This window comes from Diabrotica undecimpunctata, chromosome 6 (assembly GCF_040954645.1).
Source record: "Diabrotica undecimpunctata isolate CICGRU chromosome 6, icDiaUnde3, whole genome shotgun sequence".
Lineage (NCBI taxonomy): Eukaryota > Metazoa > Arthropoda > Insecta > Coleoptera > Chrysomelidae > Diabrotica > Diabrotica undecimpunctata.
Window position 1 is genome coordinate 36,279,362 of NC_092808.1, and position 23,762 is coordinate 36,303,123.

Genomic DNA, 23,762 nt, shown 5'->3' on the forward strand with positions numbered 1-23,762 from the left:
GATATATGGTTAAAAGCTTGCAATATACTAAATAATTCACCAGTATGAACGCTGCTGATGGCTGGTATAAGTGATGACTTAATTAGTGAATGAGAGGTTGTAACAGAGCAGCCTACTCCTGTGTCATTTTTTGAGGCATCCGTGTATAATATTAGGTCGTATTTATTTGTATCTATAATGTCTTTAAATGCATTTGTAATGATCTCTTTCGGATGTTTATTTTTATCGAAGTTGGTGAGCGAGGTGTTAAATTTGGGCGTGGACATGATCCAAGGAGGAGATGGAGGGAGATAAAGAGGAAGGGTATGTGTAAGAGAGATATCATTAAGTGTCTGTGCTAAAATTAGTGGAATAGGTTTTATTGGTGGAAAGAAATTGGTATTGTGTAAATTATACGTGGACATTACAAATAAGGGATGCACTGGATTAGAGGGGTTAGCTGATACCGATGCTGCATAAGAGAGTAGCAGTTGTTTTCGTCTTATACAAAGAGGAGGTTCGTTAGCTTCGCAATAAAGATTATCTACAGGACTAGATCGAAAAGCGCCAATACAAAGACGAAGGGCTGTGTTGTGAATTGAGTTTAGAAGGTTAATATATGTTTTGGAGGCGGATATATATATGTGACAACCATAATCTAGCTTGGAGCGTATTAGTGATCTGTATATTTTAAGAAGTGAGTTTTCGTCAGATCCCCAATAATGATGTGATAGAGTTTTTATTATGTTTAGTCTTATGCTCGTTTCTCTTTTTATTGCAAATATATGTTGCTTCCAAGTTAGTCGTGAGTCAAACGTTAATCCGAGAATTTTGCATTGTTTAACAACAGGAAGAGGGACATTGTTGATCAAAATAAGTGGAGATGGAGAAGGGGGACGTCTACTAAAGTTTATAATTTTAGATTTTACATTGGATAAAGATAACCCCATGTCACTAGTTTTTTTTAAAAGTGTGTCAACAGCAGTTTGAATAAGCTTCGAGGTGGTAGAAGAGTTTTGTCCATGACAGTAAATTACTAGGTCATCAGCATACATGATATGTTTAATAGGGGAAATGAGGTGAGAGCATAAATCACTTATTGCTAGATTAAAAAGTGTAGGACTTAGTACCGATCCCTGAGGTACGCCATCAGTTTGAGTATAAGTAGAAGATAAAATACCGTTGACAGAGACTCTGAACGATCTAGAAGATAGAAAATTTCGTATAAAGTTAAATATATTACCATTAATATTAAGAAGGATAAGTTTGTTTAATATACATTGCCTACTTATAGTGTCAAAAGCACCTTCAATATCAAATATGGCAGCTACGACTTCTTGTCTTTTGTTTAAGGCCTCTGATATATGAGTTTGGAGGATTACAAGGTTGTCTTGGGTTGAACGGTTCTGACGAAATCCTGACTGTTCACTAGCAAATATCTTATGTTTTTCAATGAACCATAGGAGTCTTTTATTAATCATTTTTTCGAATATTTTGCACATCGTACAAGTTAGTGATATAGGTCTATAAGAGTTGGCCAAGGAACGTTCTAGGTTAGGCTTTTTAATAGGTATTACGATAGAGGTTTGCCATTGATTGGGAAATTGGTTAGATGACCAGATTAAATTATACATCTCAAGTATTTTAAGTAGGCTACAGTTTGAGAGCTTTTTGATTAATATGTAAGGAATGTCGTCAGGACCAGCGGCATTGTTTTTACAAGTTTGAATAACTGATACTAGTTCTTCAAAAATGAAGGGAGAATTAAGATGTGTGATGTCCATTATTGTTTCGGGTGAAGAACAGGGTGGGGCGTTAGGTAATGGTTTTCGTAAGGAGGCATCTATTTTACTTTTGAATTTAGTGTCGAAGTGCGTTGCTAGGGTTTCACCGATTTCTTGATTGTCAGTGATTGTAGTGTTATTTACAGCTATACTAGAGATTTTGAGGTTGGTGTTGTTTCCTTGGATTTGCCTAATCTTTTTCCAGAGGTCCGGCGGATTGGTGCTTGAATTAATAGAGGATACATATTCTCTCCAAGATGATTTTTTACTTTGTTTTATAATAAATCGGGCTTTGGCTCTGGTTTTCTTTAGTTCAATAAGATTCTCCAGATTTTTGTTTTTACGGTAATTTTTAAGAGCTAATTTTTGTTGTTCTGTTGCAGTTTGGCAAGATGTATTCCACCAAGGTACTGCCTTTCTTTTATGGGAAATACTATTTTTGCCTATGTGCAAATTTGCAGCTTTAAGTATAGAATCTGTGATTAATAATAGATTATTGTTAATATTGTCGGATAGGGATAGAGAAAGTAAGGTGTTATCTGTTTGTGAAGTATAGTCTATCCAGTCGGCATTTTTTAGCCGCCAGAAGTTTCTGGTTATAGTTTGTTCATGGTTGGAGATATCAGATGATACAAATATTGGAAAGTGGTTGCTGTCATATAGATCATCGGAAGTTTTCCAAGTTAGTGAAGTATATGTTTTTGGGTCGCTAAAACTAAGATCTATCGCCGAAAATGTGCCAGAGGAAAAGTTCAGATGCGTATTAGAGCCTGTATTTAGTAGACAGGAGCCTGTGCAATTGATAACGTTTTCTATAGTTTTACCTTTGCCATTAGTATGGTTTGACCCCCACATAAAGTTATGAGCATTGAAGTCACCTACTAGAATATACGGAACGGGGAGCTGATATATAAGATTTAGAATTTCAATTTCTTTAAGGGGGTAGTTAGGAGGAATGTAAACACTGCATATCGTAAGTTTATTAGGACACCAAGTAGTTACGGCGATAGCCTCGAGTTCGGTGGTGATGAGAAGATGGGATGAATATATTTCACTTGAAATAAAAATAGATGTCCCACCACTGGCTCTGTCACAATTAGTTCTGATATAATGATATCCTTCGAACTTTTTTAGTGTGGGAAGCTTAGATATTTTTGAGTTCGTTTCTTGTAGACATATGATATCGGGTTGTTTTTCTGTCACTAGTTGTTGGATTCTTTCAATACGGGGAAAGAACCCATCGCAGTTCCATTGGATTAAATTGAAGGTGAATCTTGAGTTGAAGGGGTAAGGGGCAACTGAGATGGTTGTTCTGGCTGTTGGGAGATAAGGGTTTTGGTTTCATCATCGGTTAGGAGTTCAGATGAGACGCTGATATTATCAGAGTCATCTGGGTTTAGCTGTCTTTTGATTTTCTTTTGAAGTCTCGTAAGTCGATTTTTAAGGGATCTTTCCTTAGTTTCTGAATGGAGAACTGTTATGTCTTGTAATAGTCCTTCAATATTTGACGTAAAAACAAAAGCTTCATTAAGTGGACTAGGATTACCATGTGTATTTTCTAGGAAAGCAATAAACTGAGTCTCGGTCAAAGTTAGACCAGATGGATTATTTTTATAAATGGCCGCTACGGATTGTAGTGAACTAGCTGTTAGATTATGTTCCTCTGATTTAGTAGTTTTTGCTTTTTTCTTGTGAGGTTTGGAGATAGTGTTTGTTTTTGTGGATAACGGAGGAAGCATTTGGTTAGACGCTGGTTCGGGTGTACTTGCTGAAGATAATAGAGAAGGAATATCAGAATTGCTGTCTGTTGATATAGCTCTTTTTTGTCCTTGTGTGGGTGGAATTGATGGGTGTATAGTTTCAGTATCTATTTCAGTGTGGGTTTCTGTGCAATTTAAAGTAGTTAGGTCTGATTGAACAGGAGTGTTTACGTCAGAAATTATATCAGTAATTTCAGATGTAGAGGGCTCTAGATGGGGTAGTTCAGTTTGAGAAAAAGTAGTTGGATTATTGGTACATGAGTCAGCGGTATGGCCGACCTCTTTACATACAAAACAATGCAATTTATCCGTAGAAATAAATATTCTATAAGGTGTGTTTTCGTATGTAATAACGAAGTTTCTATCTATTGAAAAGTTCTCTTTATCGGGGATAATATACGTTACTCTTCGGAAGCTCATTATGTGTGCATAACCTTCTCCGAGTGCACCACATTTCACAAATGACACAGGAGAGACCAGCTGTAATCCAATATCTTTAAGGGCTTTCTCAATTATGGAATGTGGAATTGAAGGAGATACGTTAGATATAAGAAGGCGTTTAGCTGGGGTGATAAGTCTTCTGATGGGAACTACTGTAGAGTTGATAGAGATATTTTGATGTGTTTTTAGAAGGTTATCGACAACTGTAGGCGAGGAAAGATAAATACAGATGCGGTTATTTGGAATACGTGATGCAAAGGTAATGTTTTTTGGGATAACAATGTCCCCTATAGCTTTAACATAGTCAAATAAAACAGTATTTGAAATAGCGTGCATTAAAATGGCTTGCTCCTTACGTGGGAAAGTAGGAGGTGGAGGTTTGGATAAAGTAGCAGCGACATATGATTTTGTGGGGAGAACTTGTGGAGTTGTGAGGTTTTGATTTGAGTTCATTTTTCACAAGGTAATGTTTACTCGTTGGCTACATCAATGGGAATCTTAAATACTAATTAATTGTAATATAACTATTAAATACTGTTTAATTTACACACAATTATTAAAAATTAATAGGAGAACTTTTAATTATCAAGTTTAACTTTGACAGTTATTTGACAGATTGATGATTATTAAATTGTAAATGCTAAATCAGACTAAAATTTATTTGGTCATTTTATTATTGTGGTTTTAGAAATCTGGCGTAATTTTATTATTAGAAATTGAGTAAAGTAGTAAAAAATATAAATAAATAATTGGTTTCAATGGTAGTGTCTTTTAAATTTTAACAACTGAGTATTTTAGTATATTACCATAATGACTAAGTTTGTGTGAGTCATACACTTAATTAATGTAATTTTTATGTATTTTGTAATTAGAAAAGCTAATAAAAATAATTGAAGCAAGTATTTTAGTCAAATTGGACATACGCTATGGTGTTTTTATATTTGCAAAAAATAACAACGAAAACAAAAATATTTCTTAATTGTAATATTTATTGGTTTCTTTTTCGTATTAACTCTTAATAAGAGATGGAACATAAGGAGAATTTATTTGTTTGTTTGTATAATTTTAGTATCGAAAGGAGGTAAATAAAACATATTTTTGTTGAAATAAAAAATAATTTGAGAAAGTAATAAAAAAAGTGACGGGACTACATTCGCGTTGTTCCTTAAAAAATGTTTGTAGGTGGGAAATTAATTGCCCTTGTACAGTTTGTGAAACAATTTATTTAATAAAAAAATACAAAAATGCATATATGGGTTACAAAACTAATTTAGGTCTCAACTACAGCAGTTTTTTTGGCCATAAAGCTACTTGACAATAACTACTTATAATGTTAGTTCATTTTTCTTCTTTTTTTTTGAGAAAAATCTGCATCTTATATATTTTTTTTAAACATCTGGTTAATGTGGTCCTACACTTCTTAGCCGAATTTCGTCTGGAACACCAAAGTTTCCCGTTTTTTTATTTCTAAATATCACAAGTCGAGATGCCTTTACTCTAAAGTCACCTATGAGAGCTCTTCCAAGGCGAAACCTAAAATCCTTGTGGGAAGTATTTTTTTGATCATGAATTCTTGTGTACATAATACATGCATTAAACATACTTGCATCCAAAAGAAAGAAGAACAATCTCATCCACGATTTTCTAGACTTCCTACTTATGGGATATGATGCCCTAACGTGGTCAAAGTGATCAACGCCTCCCGTGTTTAGCGTATAATCTGCAATAACTTTTCTTTTTCTTCTTCTTGTTATATAGACATGACTCTGTCTGTTTTTCAATTTTCCTCCAGTTGTCGTTCCATCGTTTTCGTGGTCTTCCTACTGGAGAACCGTCTTTACTACTCTATTTGTTGTCATTCGGCTTATATGATCGTTCCATTCTACTCTTCTATTTCTTACCCAGTTCATGATGTTCTCCACCTTGCATCTACGTCGTATATCTGTACTTCTAGCTCTGTCCCATAGTGTCTTACCATCAATTTTTCTAACTGTTTTCATTTCTGATATTTCTAACATCCTTTTTGTCCTTTCTGTGTCAGGTCTTGTTTCTGCAGCCTATGTCATTATTGGTCTGATGACTGTTTTGTAAATTCTACCTTTCGTTTCTTTTCCGATATTTTTATTTCTCCATATTGTTTCCTTTAGGCAGCCTGCGGCTCTGTTTGCTCTATTCTTTCCGTAGCTAGATAATGTGATGCCTAGATATTTAAACTCCATCACTTGTTCTATTATCTGACCTTCCAGTGTCACCTCGGGGGAACAAATAAGGCTAACCACCTTCTGTTGTCTCCGGGTGCTCTGTAGAGGGCTTCGAATATACTGTCGAGAACTCCTCTACTTAAGTCCATTTTCGGGTTATGGAAATTTGAAAATATTTATCTTCGGTGTCTTGCCTTGAAAAAGGCAAGATATTTCTTACATGACAATTTCTTCGTCGAAATAAAACACCAAATTAAGTTGAAACAATTCTCAGCCACAGAGTATGGAAAATAAATGCAGGAAGCAGAGCCCCGAGAGCACTAAGCTCTAGGAGAGCCCGTGGGGGACTGACTTGGCTGACCTCATCATCATACAATGTTCATTCTCAGGAGGATAGGGTAAGGATTCTTTATTCATGAGGGAGAGAATGTTCGAAGTGCCCGTTTAGGGTCGGTTGACCCTCTTCAGGCTTGAGTTTAAATGTTGTTGGTTATAATGGCGTACACACAGCTAAAACAACCCGAAAAATCACCGGCGATATTTTCGTTCTTCTTTCTTCGTCACTTTTCAGGCAGCCAGCGAGCCAGGGGCGAGAGGGTTTGACTGGAATCGATGTTCTTTCCAGTGAATGTGTTGGTTTTTGAGCTAGATACGACAAGCCCTGTCTCTAGTGACCATTGGTCCTGTGCAGTCTCGAGCTTAACTCGGCCCCAAAACCAGTGTATTGCACTGAAATTTTGTGGACGAGTGTGCTCGTGAGTGGAGGCGCCTCGGCTTTCGAGAGTTGACTTGTCGCATTTCGCTCAGTGTGAATGTGTGTGTAAATCAAACAGTGACGGCCGCTGCCATTTCGATGTTACAGATTCCGTCGAATCACTTAGATTTTCTCCGGCCGCCCACAGACTCCGTATAAAGTAACGGAGGCTGCAGACGACCGGGGGTCCCGGTGATGAGGATATTTCGGTAGCAGAAAGAGTGCCCCTTTCACTGTTTGATTTGTGTGTATGTGTGTGTGTGTGAATGTGATTTAGTATGTATGTGTGCGAGTCTGAATCGACAGAAACTAAAACCGTGTTCTCTAGTGACCATTGTTCCTGCAGCCGTTTATGCGTTTGCAACCGACTTCAGAACTAGTGTATTGCACTAAAATTCTGTTATCGGTCGCTTACGCTAACGGCCAGGCCTCGTCGGAGTTCGATAGACGGTTCCAGCAATTGTCGATTCAGTTGAGAAAATAGTTGCGGCTATTTTCTCAGGAACGGACAGGTATCATTGAGTAGTGAGATTGGGAAACCGCAAAAAACCAATCTCCCCCTGTCCGGGGTAGGGAATAGGATGTGATATTTATGAGGTTCTGTAGGCTAGTGGAGTGGCCTCGAGGATGTCAACATATTCGTCAGGAAGTTCGTCGTCTATGCATGACTGCAATAGAATTGATGGTAGGTGAGGATATTTGATTTTAGGTATTCGGGTGGATATGTGACCTAGGAAGGAACAGGAACTTTTTAGGGTATTTTGTGTGATAGAAAGGGGGCCGTTGATTGTTTTGAGGGTGAAGTTCCTGTTGAGAGATTTTATTCTCTCGATAACGGGAGTGGTATTTGCTGTGCGGTGGATTTCACGGGAGGGGAAGTGCCAACGTTTTCTGCACGTTCTACGCAAGATTCTACGCTCCGCAGCAGACAGTCTGTTCCTTTGATAACCCTTAAGAAGGCAATATAAGCTAGACTTATACTCAATAACGGGTCGAATGAATGTTTTATAAGTGTGTGTGAGAGTTTTATTGTTGGTTTTGCCAAACGTCGCTGATAATGGAACTAGGAGACGGGCTCGGTTTCTGACCCTATCTAAAGTTGCCTTTAGATCAGGTTCCCAGTTGAGTGTTTTAGTAAATAAAACACCCAAATAGGTAGCTGTCGGGCTGAAAACGAGTCTTTCTCCCATCAAAAACAGGGGCGTTTGGTCGGCTCGATTGCGCATAATACCAGATGATGAATATGGGCAGCGAAACACGATAGTTTGTGTTTTCGCGGCGTTTAGTGTGACTCTCCACTTATTACACCATTCCTCGACACCGTTTAAAAGAGTTTGTGCTCTTCTAAAAGTTGTCTCAGGGGCAAATCTGCTCGCTGTTGTAAGGAGGGCTGTATCGTCTGCATAGAGGTACATTTGCGTGTGCGGTAGGTTTGGGATAGGGATAGAACTGTTGTATGTGATGTACAACAGGGGTGCGAGTACTGAGCCTTGAGGTACTCCCGCTAGGGGAGTGAATGGGGTGGAAACTTTGTCGCTTATTCTTACTCTCACTGTTCTATTCGATAAGTAAGAGTCTATGATTTTAGTGAATTGTAGGGGTAGCCCGATGTCCATAAGCCTCCGAATCAGTCCGTCGTGCCAGACTTGATCGAAGGCTTTCTGTACATCAAGAAAAGTGGCTATGGCGATACCGTTACTGTTTAATGTTTGAGTGACTTTAGAGGTGAAGTCTATTAATGCATTTTTTGTGGATCTATTAGGTTGGAATCCGTATTGAAATTTTGGAATGATATTGTGACTGTCGAGAAAGTCGCTGAGCCTCTCTTTTAGGATTAGCTCAAGAACTTTCCCTAATGAATTTATTAAGGAGATAGGTCGATATGATTCCACGTTAGTAAGGGGTTTACCTTTTTTAGCTAACATGATTGTGTCTGCTATTTTCCAAGGAGTAGGAAAATAGTAGTATTTGAGACATGCATTAATGATTTTTGTGAGAAGTGGGATTATACTCTCTGGAAGTTGCTTTAGACACCTTCTACTGATATTGTCAGGTCCGGGAGAGTTATTTTTGCCTATTTGGCAATAACTCTCCGTTTCTCTGTCAGTAATAGGGTCCATAATTGGGACGTGGTTTGGAGTTTGATGCAAGAGAGTATTTCTTACTGCGAATTCAGTTTCAAGTTTAAACAAGCGATCAAAGTTTGGTTTGTCTGGGGTGCGAAAATTTTCGTTGAGTGAGTTTTTGAATGCCTCAGCTTTTAGTTCGGGAGAACTAATAATTTGGTTGTTAATCAACAGATGAGATGGTTGTGATAATTTTTGTTTTGTTAGGACTTTGAATTTGTTCCAGAATTTACTCCCATCTCTGTAATCCAATTTCGAGGTAGCATCTTCCCACTGGCGAGCCTGTAGGATAGATATTTCTCTCTTAATTCGAGCAGAGATGCGATTATATTCTGTTTTGACGAGGGGGTCTCTGTTGATTTTGTATTGACGTAAAAGCCGTCTTTTTTGATGTATTTTGGCAATGATGTATTGTGGAAGTGCCGGTGAGAATGGTAGAATAGTTTTCATTGGAATTGAGTGATTGATTGCCTCGGTTATGAGGTTTTCAATTTGGATAACACTCTGATCGATAATTTCGGTTGAATTTAATTCGCCTAACTCAGGAATGTTGTTATTTATGAAGTTTTGGAATCGTGGCCAGTTTGCGTGACGATAATCTCTTATTTGTCTGGGAGGAGGTGGGATTTGAGGAGACATGATATCAGAATTAACTAATATCGGGAGATGGTCGGACGTTATTGTATCGCCTATGTGACATCTATCGTCGAACCTATGCATCACGCTACCTGTAACAATGATGTGGTCCACTATAGATGCCCCATTTGCGTTCAAAAACGTGTAGTTTGTGTTTGTGATTCTTATGATTGGAAGGTCTAGAAGTATATCAGTTAGTCTGATGCCTTCCGGATTTGTAGAGTGATCACCGAATTGAGTGTGTCTACAGTTCAGGTCGCCCATGAGAATTGCTTTATTTAGAGTAGAGAAATACTCTAAAAGTTCTAAAGAAAGCGGGTTTGCTGGATGTCTGTAGTAAGAGATTATCGTAAGGGTTTGGTTGTTAGGGAGATGCAGATCGATTGCCAGGAAGTCCACGTTGGGTGGAGGGACGTTTTGTGGAAATACGTGGGGGGAGTGTGGTAGTCCGTGTTTGATAAGGATACCATTCCCACGGGAAACCTGACAGCGGCTTCGATAGATTGTAGTATATCCTGCAAAAGTCGGAGTGTTTTGACAAAGTGTGTCAGTTAGGGCGAGGATTTGGATGTTGTGATTTTGCAGGATATGTTTGATTAGGGGTCTCTTTTTAGAGATCCCTTGGCAATTTACTGCACCGATTGTGAAATCCATTAACAGCGGATTTAGAAGTTAGGATGGAAAGAGATATCTACGTTGTTATTGTGGCCAGACAATACGATTGTGTGGCCGAATATCTTTTCAATCACAGAGCTTGTGATTGAAGTAATGAGATCTCTCCTTTCGGGAAGGATATTGAGAAGGACAAGGGTGCTGAGTTTAATGGTATTTTTTAAATCTGTGGTTAGGTCAAAAGGTGGAGTTGATCTTTCGATCGTCAGAGGTTGGGTTTGACGGGAGTCTGATGGTTTTTCCTGCCTTTTCGGGCATTTGTTGGAATATGCGGGGTGTTCGCCGCCGCAGTTAGGACATTTAGGGTTGGTTTGTGAAGGACATTCGCTAGATTTGTGGTTTTGTCCGCAATTAGGGCAGACGAAAGTTCTATGCCGGCATTCTGAGATGGAATGGCCATTAGTGCAGCATTTGCTACAATATTTCGGGGTAGGAATGACGGGATTTGCTCCGTGAGGGAGCTCAGTATAATGGATAAGTCCATCAATTGGTATGCCATAATTGAGCACGTGAGAATATTTGTCAGAAGAGGGAGTGAGGACTTTGATTAGACGAGTGTCTTTTCCAGTTTGTAGAGATTTAACTCTCCACAATCTGGAGACAGGAATGTCTTGCTCGGTTAGAATTTGTTTTATTTCTTCCTCGTCGTAATCGTGTGAAACGTTCACTATGAGGAACAAATAATTAGAAGGTTTGGGGGCTTGGTTTGTGGAGCTGTGGTTTCTAGAAGTGATTTTAATTTGAGTCTGTCCTGTTGCTTTGTGTATTTTTAACTGCATTTCTTCGGCGTTTAATGAATGTAGGGTTCTGAGATGGGCTATACCGTGGCTTAAGACTTTAAGTGAGTGTATCTTTTGATACAACAAAGGAATGCAGTTAAGAATTCTGAAGAAAGTGCGTTGATTACACAAATCTTGCGGTATGTCCTTGATAAGGTATTCGAATGTTTTTGAATTATTAATTGAATTTGTGATGTTGGGATTGGTTTTAGGCTTGAAAATTGGTGGTGCTTTGATAGCATTTGCGAAGGATTTTGATGTGGAGGGTTGAGGTTGAGTGTTGGACGTGATAGGTTGAATTTGAGAAGATGATGTGGGTGTTTTTTGAGGAATTTGAGGTGATGAAGTGTGAGTATTTTGAGCGACTGTGGATTTTTTAGAAGTAGATTGTGATTGTGATTGAGATTGAGGAGCTGGTGTGTGTTTAATAGTGAGTTTTTTGTGGGTAGAAGGTAAAGGAGGGTATTCGGAGTCGTGTTTGGCGAGCATCGGATGATTTGGGTCGTTTAGTTCAACTTCCCTGCGCTTCATATTGAAGCGAGTTTGGAGGATTAGTATCTCCGCCTGGAGTTGAGATAATTCGTGGGCAGATGCGGCGGGATTGTAGGATTCTTCAGGTTGTTCGGGTTCAGGTTCTGAATGAAAAAGTGGCGCGTAAGGGTTTGACGATAATGCCGCGGTCTGTGATCTGGTCACAGACCGGGAGGAAATGGCAGACCTGGTTGAACCAGGCATTTTCGCTAAGATTGGATCGCAAAGTACAGACTATAAGCAGGCCCCGCAGCCTCACGGAAGCCAGGGGGTTGTAAACCCCCCGAAAAAAAGGCTTGTTCTACTTAACGTGTACTTTGTTGACTTGGTATTGGCCTTACTTACCGCGCGTTACCACGCTGCTAAATGGTCCCTCGTTGTACGTCTTATACCGGAATTGTAAGTCGTCGTTCTCGCCTAATCGCCCTGCGATTTTGCCAATAAATGGACAATTTCTGGGGCCAGTATATTCTACTGAAACCCCGTACTTTCGAACTTTTATTGCCTACCACTGGGTTCCTCGGCTTGTCTGACGCTTACTTCCAAGACAATCTATGTACTGCAATTTTCAGAGTATACACTCTCTCAAATTTCCCGCCGACGTTGTTTAGAAGTTGGTTTGTTTCCAGTGACCTACTCCTTCAACGTCTCGTACAGGAATGGACGTTGGCTGACCTGAAAATCGCCAATATTTATATGCGCTGTTCGAGCGATAAATAGGGATTTCCAGGTCAAGAGCCAATGGGAAAATTCGAGGCGGGGCGATGCGCATCGAAATGCGTACTAGTCCACAGACTATGGCATTCGATAACACCAGCTCCAATTTACGTCTTAGTAAACTTGCTGTTGTAACCATACATTTTGTCTTTTTTGGGGAAATTAACTTATTAAATTTTCTGTCGGTTATATTAAATTGGTGTAGCATATGTTGTAAATCATCTTCACTTTGAGAGAGTAATACTGGGTCGTCTGCATAGCAGATTATTTTAAGTTGTTTCTCTCCCATTTGGTATCCTTTTTTAGTTCTTACTTTTTTTATTATTTCATCCATAACCAGATTGAACAATAGAGGAATCTCCCTGTCTTATCCCATTGCCAGCTTCAATAGGGTCGGTTAGTTCTTCTTCTACTTTTACTTTTATTGTGTTGTTTTGGTAGATATTTTCGATCGTTTTAATTATTCCTAAAGGTATCTCTCTTGCGTACAATGCAATAACTTTTGGGCACATTATATCTTTCTTTGTACCATCTCTTTGTCTACGTTTTATCATGGTTACTTTATGTGGTTGATTGGCAGTTGTACTAATTGTGACTTATTTGGTATCCAATCACTTTATTGCTGTTATATGGCCACTGATCGAACAATACAATTCATTCTTTCAAAGTTTTTCAGTTTTGGTTTGCTTTTTCCTCATGACATCGGGTAAACCTTTGCGATTAGGTACCTATAGCATACAGCTGTTTAACATATAAATCTTCCAACAGTTTGTAACTTGTAAAAAGTTATCAAAAACAACCAAAAATTTGTGTGGTATATCTTTTCATAATTTAGTTACAACTTTGTATCCCTAGCCATAATTTTCAATGCCTTCCGTTTTTCCAGTGTAGATAATAAACTGGTACAGATACCAAGTAATAGCAACAAACTTTGCTCAAATTTTATAAGTACGCTTATATGGCATCTTGGGCATTTTTGGTATTTTTATTTGTAGTCTCCCTTCCACTTAACCTATGTCCTTTTCTTTAAGCGCTCTCAGTATTTTTGGTTCTGCCTATAAATCTTTCAATTCGGTTAAGTCGTCTAATCCACGTAGTTGCAGTCATATATTTTTTTGAAAAACTTCCGCTTCCATATATTTAAACATTTTTACAGGCTTTTATTTAGTCAATATTTTTAGTCAAGTCAATATTTCTCAGGCATACAAAACTATTGGTTTTATGATGGTTTCATAGATTCTCCTCTTGTTTCCTTGTTACACTTGTGCTTTTAGTGAACCCATTGAAGTCCTGCATACATTTATTGCCTGCTAATGCCACCTTGAACGTTTTTATATTTTACTTTTCTTTCAGATTCTGATCAAATGTGGATCAGAGATATTCCAATCGGTATACCTAATTGTTGTATATAAATTGTTGTGTATAAATATACCAAATGGATTTTTGTTGTCAGTATCATCAATGATAATCGGGTTTATTTTATGTATTTATTTAACATTCCACCGCATAAATTTAATATTCGCTTCTTTCATAAACAGCTACTTTGTTTTTGTCACGTTTTTGCTTAATATTTAAAACATTGAATCTCGTTCTTTTACCTCGTTCTTCACTTAAAAAACTTGTTGACATAAACATGATAGTTCATCATCATCATCAGCTTTCGACAATCCTCTGTGGATCCTGGTCTGCTCTAAGATTGGTCGCCATTCTGTTCGGATTCTATTAACGTGTTGCCATCTTCTGATCTCTAGTATCCCTAAGTCGGTCTCAACTTAATCTAACCACCTAATTCGGAGTCGACCTCTGTTTCTTCTTCCTATAGGTGTTCCTGTCGTTAGCTTTTTAGTAATCGTGTTGTCAGGCATTCGTATTATGTGTCCGGCCCATCTAAGTCGCTGTTTTAATAAACGTTACATCTGGTTCATTAAAGAGTTGGTATCATTCAAAATTAAATCTTTTGCGCGAGTATCTTACGCTCGAATATTCCCAGAATATTCCCTATTTGTAAGGTTTATTCGTATTTTAATTTTTTCGCTTGTTTTATGGGTAGTAGTCACTAGCGTGCCAAGGTATGTGAAGCTGTTAACACGTTCAAAGATACGACTTTCAAACGCTATTTCCCGTTCCTCATTTGCTATAGGATCCTTAGTAACCAACATGTACTTGGTTTTGCCTTCGTTGCTGACATTTTTTCGTCTTTATAGAGGGGGGTCCGACCGAAATCTTCAAAAGACATCTCAGTCCAGGACGCCGCCTGACTGACCTTAGTGCAGGATTCGTTCTTCGTATTCCCGGCGATAGTTCCCAAAGTACTTTAAAATGCCCTCTCGTCGCCGAGTCTACGCCAAACGCCTATCTGCTAAACCAGATCCTCCTCTGTCATCCAGAGATCTGGAAGCGGAATGGCCGCTGTAAGGCCAGTATCACTTCCGAAGCACTACCTTCATTCATTCATTCTAAATTCATACACATCCACACTCCATTCATCAGCAAGCAGGCTCCCTGTCTCGTTCCAGCTAGCGCGTAGAAGACCCTTATCGCTCCTAGTACGGCACTATTCCCAGACGGGCATTGCCTCCTCCCCCACAGTCTGACTCACGCCTATCTAACTCATACAGTGTGACCCACTTCTCTAGCGTCAACTTCCAGCATCTTTTACTCTGACCCTTGCTGTTGGTCCAGCTGTCTTTCTTCCTCTTCCTTTTTCTTGATCACTGCACGGATATACCTGTGTATGTTAGTCCAACCTGATTTATTTTCAATCATTCTCTCAATCATTTCTCTCACTGTAACAAAATTCACACCTGTCCCTCTCTCCATTCTGTCCCTTTCCACTATCCATCTGCTGCAATCTAACATCGTATGTGTTACAGTGTCCGTCAGTATAGGCATTCATCTGTGTCAGCCTTTCTGAACCTAAAGGGGTAGGCCCTAAAACACCCGTATCGTGTGAGCACCTGCGTCAGGAAATAACCCAGTTGCCTGTGGCCACAGTCCATCCAATCTCTTATGTTCTGGATCAGCATTTTTGTCCACTGTGCCACATCCTCTGTGTTGTTCCATTCTTCTTGCCATCTTGCCATGATTTCAATCCTGTCTTCTCTCGGCCACAGTAAGGTTTGGGCCTTTTCTCTCATAGAGCTCTTTTTTTACACCGCCAAAACATGAAACGGAACACATCCAGTGATGGTCCACAAGGCTGCCGCAGACACAGTCCTGTAGGCGCATGCCACTCGCAACAGACTTGTTACGTTCACTTGTGTCATGAGCCTACTATAGGCCGTTATCTCTACCGTCTCGCTCCAGACTGTGACCGCGTAGAGGACGATCGACTGTACAGCACCATATTAGACCCTCCTCCTTTCGTATTTGGGTCCCCCAATGTTGGGCATCACCCCTCCCAACGCAGCCGCACTATTCGCAACCTTCCGGACCACTTCCCGCACGTGCTCCTCCTATTTTCCATTTTTTCTTTCTTCGTTTCTTGGGTGTTAGACATGCTCCCGCACATTGCGATTCAACACTTTGCCTGTTCCTTGTCCCCTTCAGAATGATAGCTTCGGTTTTCTCTGCCGCAAGTTTCAGTCCGTGCTGCGTCATCCATTTATTTACGACGTGGCCTGCGTTCCGAACCCGGTATTTGTGATCTGGCTCATCCCGGGCTACTACTAGTACAGCGAGGTTATCCGCGAATGCGAAGGGGGTTGTACCCTCTCCGTATTCACAGTGCATAACCCCGTCATATGCCAGGTTTCATAGCGTCATGCCCAAGACAGATCCCTGGGGTACCTGACCGTCACGTCCCTTTTCCACCATAATCCTTCTCTCGGACAGATACTCCGCCAGCACATTCATCAGGTAACCAGGACAGTCTCTTTCCTCCATTGCCTTCATTACCTCGTTCCACTGCAGCGTATTGAATGCATTCTTAACATCAAACAAGAGCAGGGCCGAGAGCGATGTTCATCCTCTCTGTTGAGCAATGCTTCGAGTACACTCATGATTTCATCAATCGTGCTTTTTCCTTTACAAAAACTAAATTGTCTCCGATATAAACCACCTGACCTCTTAATCATGTCGTCTATGCGTACTCGCGCATCCTTTCATACAGCTTACTGATGCATGGAAGAAGATGACTTCATTGCTGACTAGACCGACCTGTTTCGCCGGTCAATGGTGTTTCCAATTTTAGAAAATATTGCTCAACATCTCGTTTGCTACGTCCTAATATGTCAATGTCATCAGCGTATGCTAGTATTTGTGTCGATCGATTGTAAATAGTACCGCTGTCTCTAATTTATGTATCTCGGACTGCCTTTTCCAACACAATGTTAAATAGGAGGCAAGCCAGGGTATCCCCTTGTCTGAGTCCATTCTTTATCTCAAAGGATCTAGAATGTTCTCCCTGTATCCTAACGCTGGCTTTTAAATTAGACATTGTCATTCTCGTTAATCGGATAAGTTTTTCTGTTATACCAAACTCACGCATTGATGATTACTATACTCACGTATAGTACTGTTCTCTTGACACTGTCGTATGCGGCCTTGAAGTCGGCGGATAGGTGATGGGTTTCAATGTTAAATTCTAATATGTTCTCGAGGATCAGTCTTATTGAATGAATCTGGTCATTGTTGATTTTTCTGGAGTAAATCAGGACTGGTATTTCCAACTATACCAACTGTGTAAACTTGTAGCCTTTCGTAGAGAATATTTGCTAGTATTTTGTAAGCAGTTGCTAACAGGGTTATATCTCTGTGATTGTCACACTGAAGCTGATCGCCTTTTTTATGTAACGGGCATATCACGCCTTGAGACCATTTACAGGGCATGGCATTATTTTGCCAGACAAGAAGTACAAGTTTATGCAGTGCTTGTAGCAGGACGTCGCCAACATGTAGAGCTCACTACAAATTTGATCACTTCCTGGTACTTTATTATTTTTAAGCTTTTTAATGGCTTGGGCAACCTCTTCAGTGGTAGATGGTTTAACACGATAGTTACATTATACAAAAAATGCAAAAGTCTTGCCTGTGTTTAATACATAGGATCCATAGAAATCAACAACTAAGTTAAAAACTTAAAGAATCACAAATGCAACTCAGATGAAATTTTCATTCAACTTTTCAATCCCAATAATTATTATTTTCAAAATCTCACCGTTTTATGTTATGTTTATGATATTATATATTTCCATTTGTAATAAAATAAAGTTCTGTACTAATATAGGTACATTTTCTGAACTGAAACTCTTATGGAGCTTTAATAGATATTAATTTATTGCTGTAAGTTTTACAAGTCACCCCTTGAACTCAGAATGTTGTTGACACATGTCAATTAATCTAGAATGTGAGTGACAGGCGAGGAATCATCAGGATATTTAAGCTAGCGGGGACAAGTGAGCTGAATCCAATTTAACGTACGTAATGTTTTTTTAGCCATTTTTCACTAATTTATTACCACCTTAATAATTTTTCACCACCAAACCACCCTTAATGGGAGCGCAATTCTGCTGGCTTAAGGTCCAAGCTAGCAGAATTCAGAAAAAAAACTTTGTGCCGATGGCATATTTTTTTACCCATTTTTCACTAATTAATTACCACCCTAATAATTTTTCAACTCCAAACCACCCTTAAGGGGAGCGATTTTGCTGGCTTACGGTTAAAACTAGTACAATTCCAAAAATAATATTTATGATATACCACAGTGCTCTGCTAGATTTTTATGAATTTATTACCACACTAGTAATTATTCACCCCTCAACTACTCCTTATGAGAAGTCAATAATTCTGTTGGGTTAATATTTAAGGTGTTAAAAAACCTATTTTTACAATTTTACTGTACTCTTCTTGTAACTGAAAGTATAAATTACTTGCCAGGTTTTTACTGAATTTTATCCACCCTCATAATTTTTGACCCTTAAGCCACAGTTAATGGGAAACGTTCAACAAGCTACGCATTCACGCTAGCTAAATGCGAAATCTTTTTGGAAATACAAAAGGGGTCTGCTAGATTTTTACTATATTTTTACTAGCCTAGTCATTGTTTTCGTAACTACTTCGTAAATGTTACTCCGTGCTAATAAACTAATATTTATTTTTTAAATATTGAAAATGTGAAAATACTTTATTACAAAAATTATAAATTTTAACTGTTTTAAAAAATTGACTCTGATTATAGTAGTGAGTACATGGCTAAGAGAAATCGAATCGTGAGCCCCTTTTTTTTAAATAAAATAACTGAAATCAAGTTGAGTTTTAGTAAATACAATGGAATGGTAAGAAATATTCAAATTGAAATAATTTTATTATGTCTATTACATAATTGTAAAGGAATGTTGGTACACCTTGCGTACCTATTGTTAAGATTAAAAGATTAAAAGATTTGTATTTATTGGGACATCCGTAGACCTGAGCGAAGTGTACCGCCAATCAAGGAGTGGGAGCTATAGTCTTAATCGGATTTTCGATTGATACCGCCCTCTTCACTATTATTTAACTTTGGCAATAAATTGCAAATATAGCGCCTCTGTACTATCCCTGAGTGTGTTTTATGCTGAGTACAATATTTTTGAGTAATTTTTAATAGTAAACACCAGTGCACATTCATCTACGTACGATCACGTCTATAGTTGATTTTTAACTCTTGAAATGTGGAATCGTGCATTTTTTTATACCGGACCAAAAAGTACGACTTTACGCCCCCGAAATTAGAACTTAAAGTGCGGAATTTATGCCCAGTGTGTTAGGTGAAAAATATGAAGATAGCAAAAAATAGTAAAAGGTTGAAGTAAAAATACAATACAAAAAAATAATTAAAAATGCCTTTTATACTCGTAATTTTGTTTTGTCAGTTCAAAATTCAACCTAGCAGAATTATTGGCTTCTTATAGAGGGGTAAACAATTGTGAAGGTGGTAAATGAATTGGAAAAGCTTTGTAGCCATACAGTGGTATTTAAAAATTACTTTTTTTCATTTTAACCTAAGCAACCACGGGTTAGTTGAGAGGCAAAAAATTAGTAAAAATCGAGCAGAATCATGTGGTATTTCAAACTTTTTATTTGAATTAGCTAGCTTAATATTCGAGCTTCCGCTTAATAGCTTAATATTGACTTCCCACAAGGAGTAGTTAAGAAGTAAAAAATTAATAGGGTGGTAATAATTTGTAAAAACCTATCAAAACAATGTGGTACTTCAAAAATATATATTTTTTAAATTCTGCTGGCGCGAAAAAAATTTAGCCATAAATTTTAACGTAACAGAAATATTGATTAATAGAGTACAGTAAAATTGTAAAAATAGATTTTTCATAACCTTAAATTTTAACCTAAGAATTGTTGACTTTCCAGATGGGGTAGTTAACAGGTGAAAAATTACTAAGGTGGTAATAAATTCATAAAAATCTAGCAGAGCACTGTGGTATAGGGGAGAGGGGGGCAAGTTGTTACATAATTGATTCTATTATTTATTTGGGCAATAGTAGATCTTTTATAAGAAAACTAAAATCGGATTAAGGTAGTTGATACATTTACACAAATAATGTTAATTTTAATTTATTATCAATTGTTATTATCAATTTAACTCAACTTGTAAATTGTAACAACATACCCCACTATGAGGCAAATTGTTACAGTCCATGGGGTAAGATGTTACAATAGAAAAAAAAAATTCTAAAAACTTCCCACAACATTATTTAGTGGTCACAGAAAGAACCCTTGCTTAGCTACAAAAAATATTATAAACATAACACAAAATGAAATAAAATAAAAAATGAAAATCTGAACAAACCTGTTTACAAGAATGTTAAACTAGTCACTATCGGACGAGCAGTGAATACAAATATAAAAATCATCGTATTTTCCACAAGCAATATGTGCCCACTTTTGACACACAATGCACCGAATCCATTCTTCGTTTTTAGACTTCGAAAATGGAGCTAAACATACCAGACACGTCGATTCCTCATCCTCTTCCGAGCTTTTAGAATCTGATTTTTTGAAGGTGTTTTTGGTAATGACGGTCCGTTTCTTACATTTTTTAACAGTAGTTTTTACCTTGTTTCTTGATTCACCGGATATGTTTCTTTTGGTTGCCCCCACATTTTTTTTTTCTTTGTCTTGCCTTTTCTTCCTCCTCCAAAGCTGATTTAATGGGAGTATCAGTCAAAACAGCGGAAGTTCTTTTCTTTCGACCCCTTTTGGATTTCCTTGGCATTGCTTTTGGATGAGGCTTCAATTCCTGGGGCGTTATATGAGTAGGTGAATCGACAGGTTCATTTATCGCCAAGTTAAAATCTGTGCTTGTAGAAGGTTGCTGTTGGGAAGGAGTTCTATGTGTTTCGGTGCCAATAGGTGCCGGATCTATGACTACTGTTGCGTTTATATTTTCTATTATTGGCCTATTTGTTACCTCTGCAGGCAAGAATTCATCATCTTGAAAAATTTCTCTGTTGTATGGCCAAATTCCTGTCACACTAAATCCTTTTTGTATATTGAGAGGTGTAACAGCAAGAGGAAATGAATCTTTAAGAACGATAGGTATATCGTAAATGTTCATTACTTTACCGGGATTAGATCTTAACCATGCATCTGCAGCACTATTAAAATATCTTTTAAGTGGGCCAAATACCGTCCTATCAAGCGGCTGCAACTTGTGTGATGTATGTGGCGGGAAACTTAAAAGAACCACTCCATTTTCTTTGCAAAAATTCAACACCGGAATAGACAAATGAGACTCGTGATTATTTAATACCATCAAAACGGGTTTCTCTTTGCTACATCGTACAAACTGGACGAAATGTTTCATAAACAACAAAAAGTTATCACATGTCATCCATCCAGAGGAATGAGACGCACCTACATAACCAGGAGGTCCATTGGCTACCATAACATCTTTGAATTTCTTTCTCGGAAATATTAAAAATGGAGGTACAAAATTTCCAGTTGCGTTGACAGCTAATGCCAAGGTAACAAGTTGACCTCTTTCTCCAGATGTGATAGCACCTACCTGCTTAGTTCCCCTTTTTGCAATGATTTTTGTAGGCCTTTGGACAGTTGTAAGTCCAGTTTCGTCCATATTGTACACTTCTTGGAGCTCAAATTTATATTTATCATAAACTTCGCCGAGATTGTTAAAAAACTGTGACACATTATGACGATTAAACGCGGTAGCTCGACCCATACTAGTAGCTTCAGGTGTCCGGACTGATAAAGTTCGATGCCTCTTCAAAAATCCATATAGCCAGTCTCTGGAAGCTATTTCATTAACCTTCCAATTTTCCGGAACAGATATTTGGTTGGCTGTTGCATATTGAAATGCAAATTTTCGCAAATCAGAAGTTGTAAGACCGTAATAAATTTTAGCAGAATGCTCAGTATATTCGGCAAGTTCCTCTTCTTCAGCATTGTTAAATATTTTTCTGGCCGTAGCGTAGCCGACTAAGTTCTTGTTACTGTTTTCAGCACCTAAGTTTGATTTTCTTTTCATATAGGGGTGCAATGTCATAAAATTAACTCCATAGCGAGTAGCAGCATCCCTAATTGACAAGTGTTCTCGTAAAACCGATTGCGCCGCCCTTTCAAATTGTTCGGTTGGAATAATACCCCTTGTGGTTTTCTTGGTATACGTTCGCACCATGTTAAGCTATCTGAAAACAACCAAAACAATTTCATGATAGAAAAATTTAATAAAACCTAATCTGTGTTTCTAACATGCTTTGCGAAAATAAATGTAGGTAGGTATGCTATTCATTACAAACAAATTACTATCTACAAAATATGTCTGATCATAATATTGGATTTTTAGTGAAATCATAAATTATGGTAACCATATTGTAACCATTGTAGATATTTCGATATATTCTTACATTAACGTGTTCGGAGCAAGTTGTTACAGTAACAACCTGGCCCCAGATTATTGTAACAACTGGCCCCACGTGTACGAAATGAGGTTAAGTCAACGTTTTTTGGTAAATATTGAGAATCAATTACTAACAATAGCATGCCAATAACGAGAAATATATACGCTCCAAAACTATATAATACACATATTTATACTACTTACCAATTTCTCACAAATAAAAACAAAAGCCACCTGACAACGGTACAGTTTTAGACCAGAAACCACATTCTAAGCAATAACACTATGATGGATGTCTGACTTGAGTATCAATATCCGTTCACAGATGACGGGTCGGTTGACCCAACTTTCCATAAAATATCGGCAACTCATGATACTTGCTGCGTTTTAAAATAATTGTGTAACAACTTGCCCGTGTAACAACTTGCCCCCCTCTCCCCTATCATAAATATTTTTTTTTGGAATTCTACTAGTTTTAACCGTAAGCCAGCAAAATCGCTCCCCTTAAGGGTAGTTTGGTGGCGAAAAATTATTAGGGTGGTAATAAATTAGCGAAAAATGGATGAAAAAATATGCCATAGGCAAAAAGTCTTTTTTCCGAATTCTGCTAGCTTGAACCTTAAGCCAGCAGAATCGCTCCCGTTAAGGTTGATTTGGTGGTGAAACAATATTACGTAGGTTAAATTGGATTCTGCTCATTTGTTCTCGCTAGCTTAAGGGTCCTGGAATCATCTCGAAGTTCGAGGCGTGGCGTAGAAATCCCCAAAAGTCGCTCGAATATATTATTTGTTTTAATATAACAGACCGCTTGATTTGGTTGAAGAATAGTCATAAAATAAATTTAAGAAGACCAATATTAAGTTTGTAAACATTTAAATAAACTATCTGTGTAGAGAAATTCGAACCGTGTTTTTTAATTCCTGTTACATTATGTAAATATTATTACATGATAAATAAAGTTCTTGATGTTTATTATCATTATTACTAATAAAAAATATTGTTGCAGATATCATTCCCGATGCAATCTCGAACAAGTGCGGTAGATGCAATGAAAAACAGAAGAAACAAGCCGGAATAATACTATCCCATCTGCTACTTAAGGAAAGGGATCTTTTCCTCGATCTGTGCAGTAAATACGATCCAACTGGTGAAGCTCGTAAAGCAAACGGAATTGATGAAGATTACGACGAAGACTATGAAGATTCTAAATAAATAATTATTTACGAAAATATCATTTTTTAGGATTTAGTTTTTTATAAAATATTATTTTAATAAATAAAATATATTTAAAATATACATAAAAACAACGGGTTGAGTATTTATATTGACCATTTCATATTTTACTAAAAGATACATACTTTGGATTCCATAGAGGTGCAGGCATACAAGAAACTCTTTTTGTATTTTTGTTATATTAATCCTGAAATATTAAATACGTTTTTCAAACTACCACCAAGGCGTTTGTATACTTGGGTCTCTCCGTAAGATCAACCAGGAAACATAATAAGGAATCAAATTGATTACAT

At 37.8% G+C, this 23,762-nt stretch overlaps 1 protein-coding gene across 1 annotated transcript in view; it reads left to right on the top strand.

The window, feature by feature from the left end:
• LOC140443388 (allergen Tha p 1-like) overlaps nt 1-23,543 on the top strand; it is a 48,398-nt gene extending 24,855 nt beyond the window's left edge. Inside the window, exon 2 of the mRNA XM_072534626.1 lies at nt 23,243-23,543. Within this exon, the coding sequence (XP_072390727.1) occupies nt 23,243-23,448 (206 nt within the window). The 3' untranslated portion in view covers nt 23,449-23,543. The remainder of the gene's footprint in view (nt 1-23,242) is intronic.
• Nucleotides 23,544-23,762: the final 219 nt, after the last annotated feature.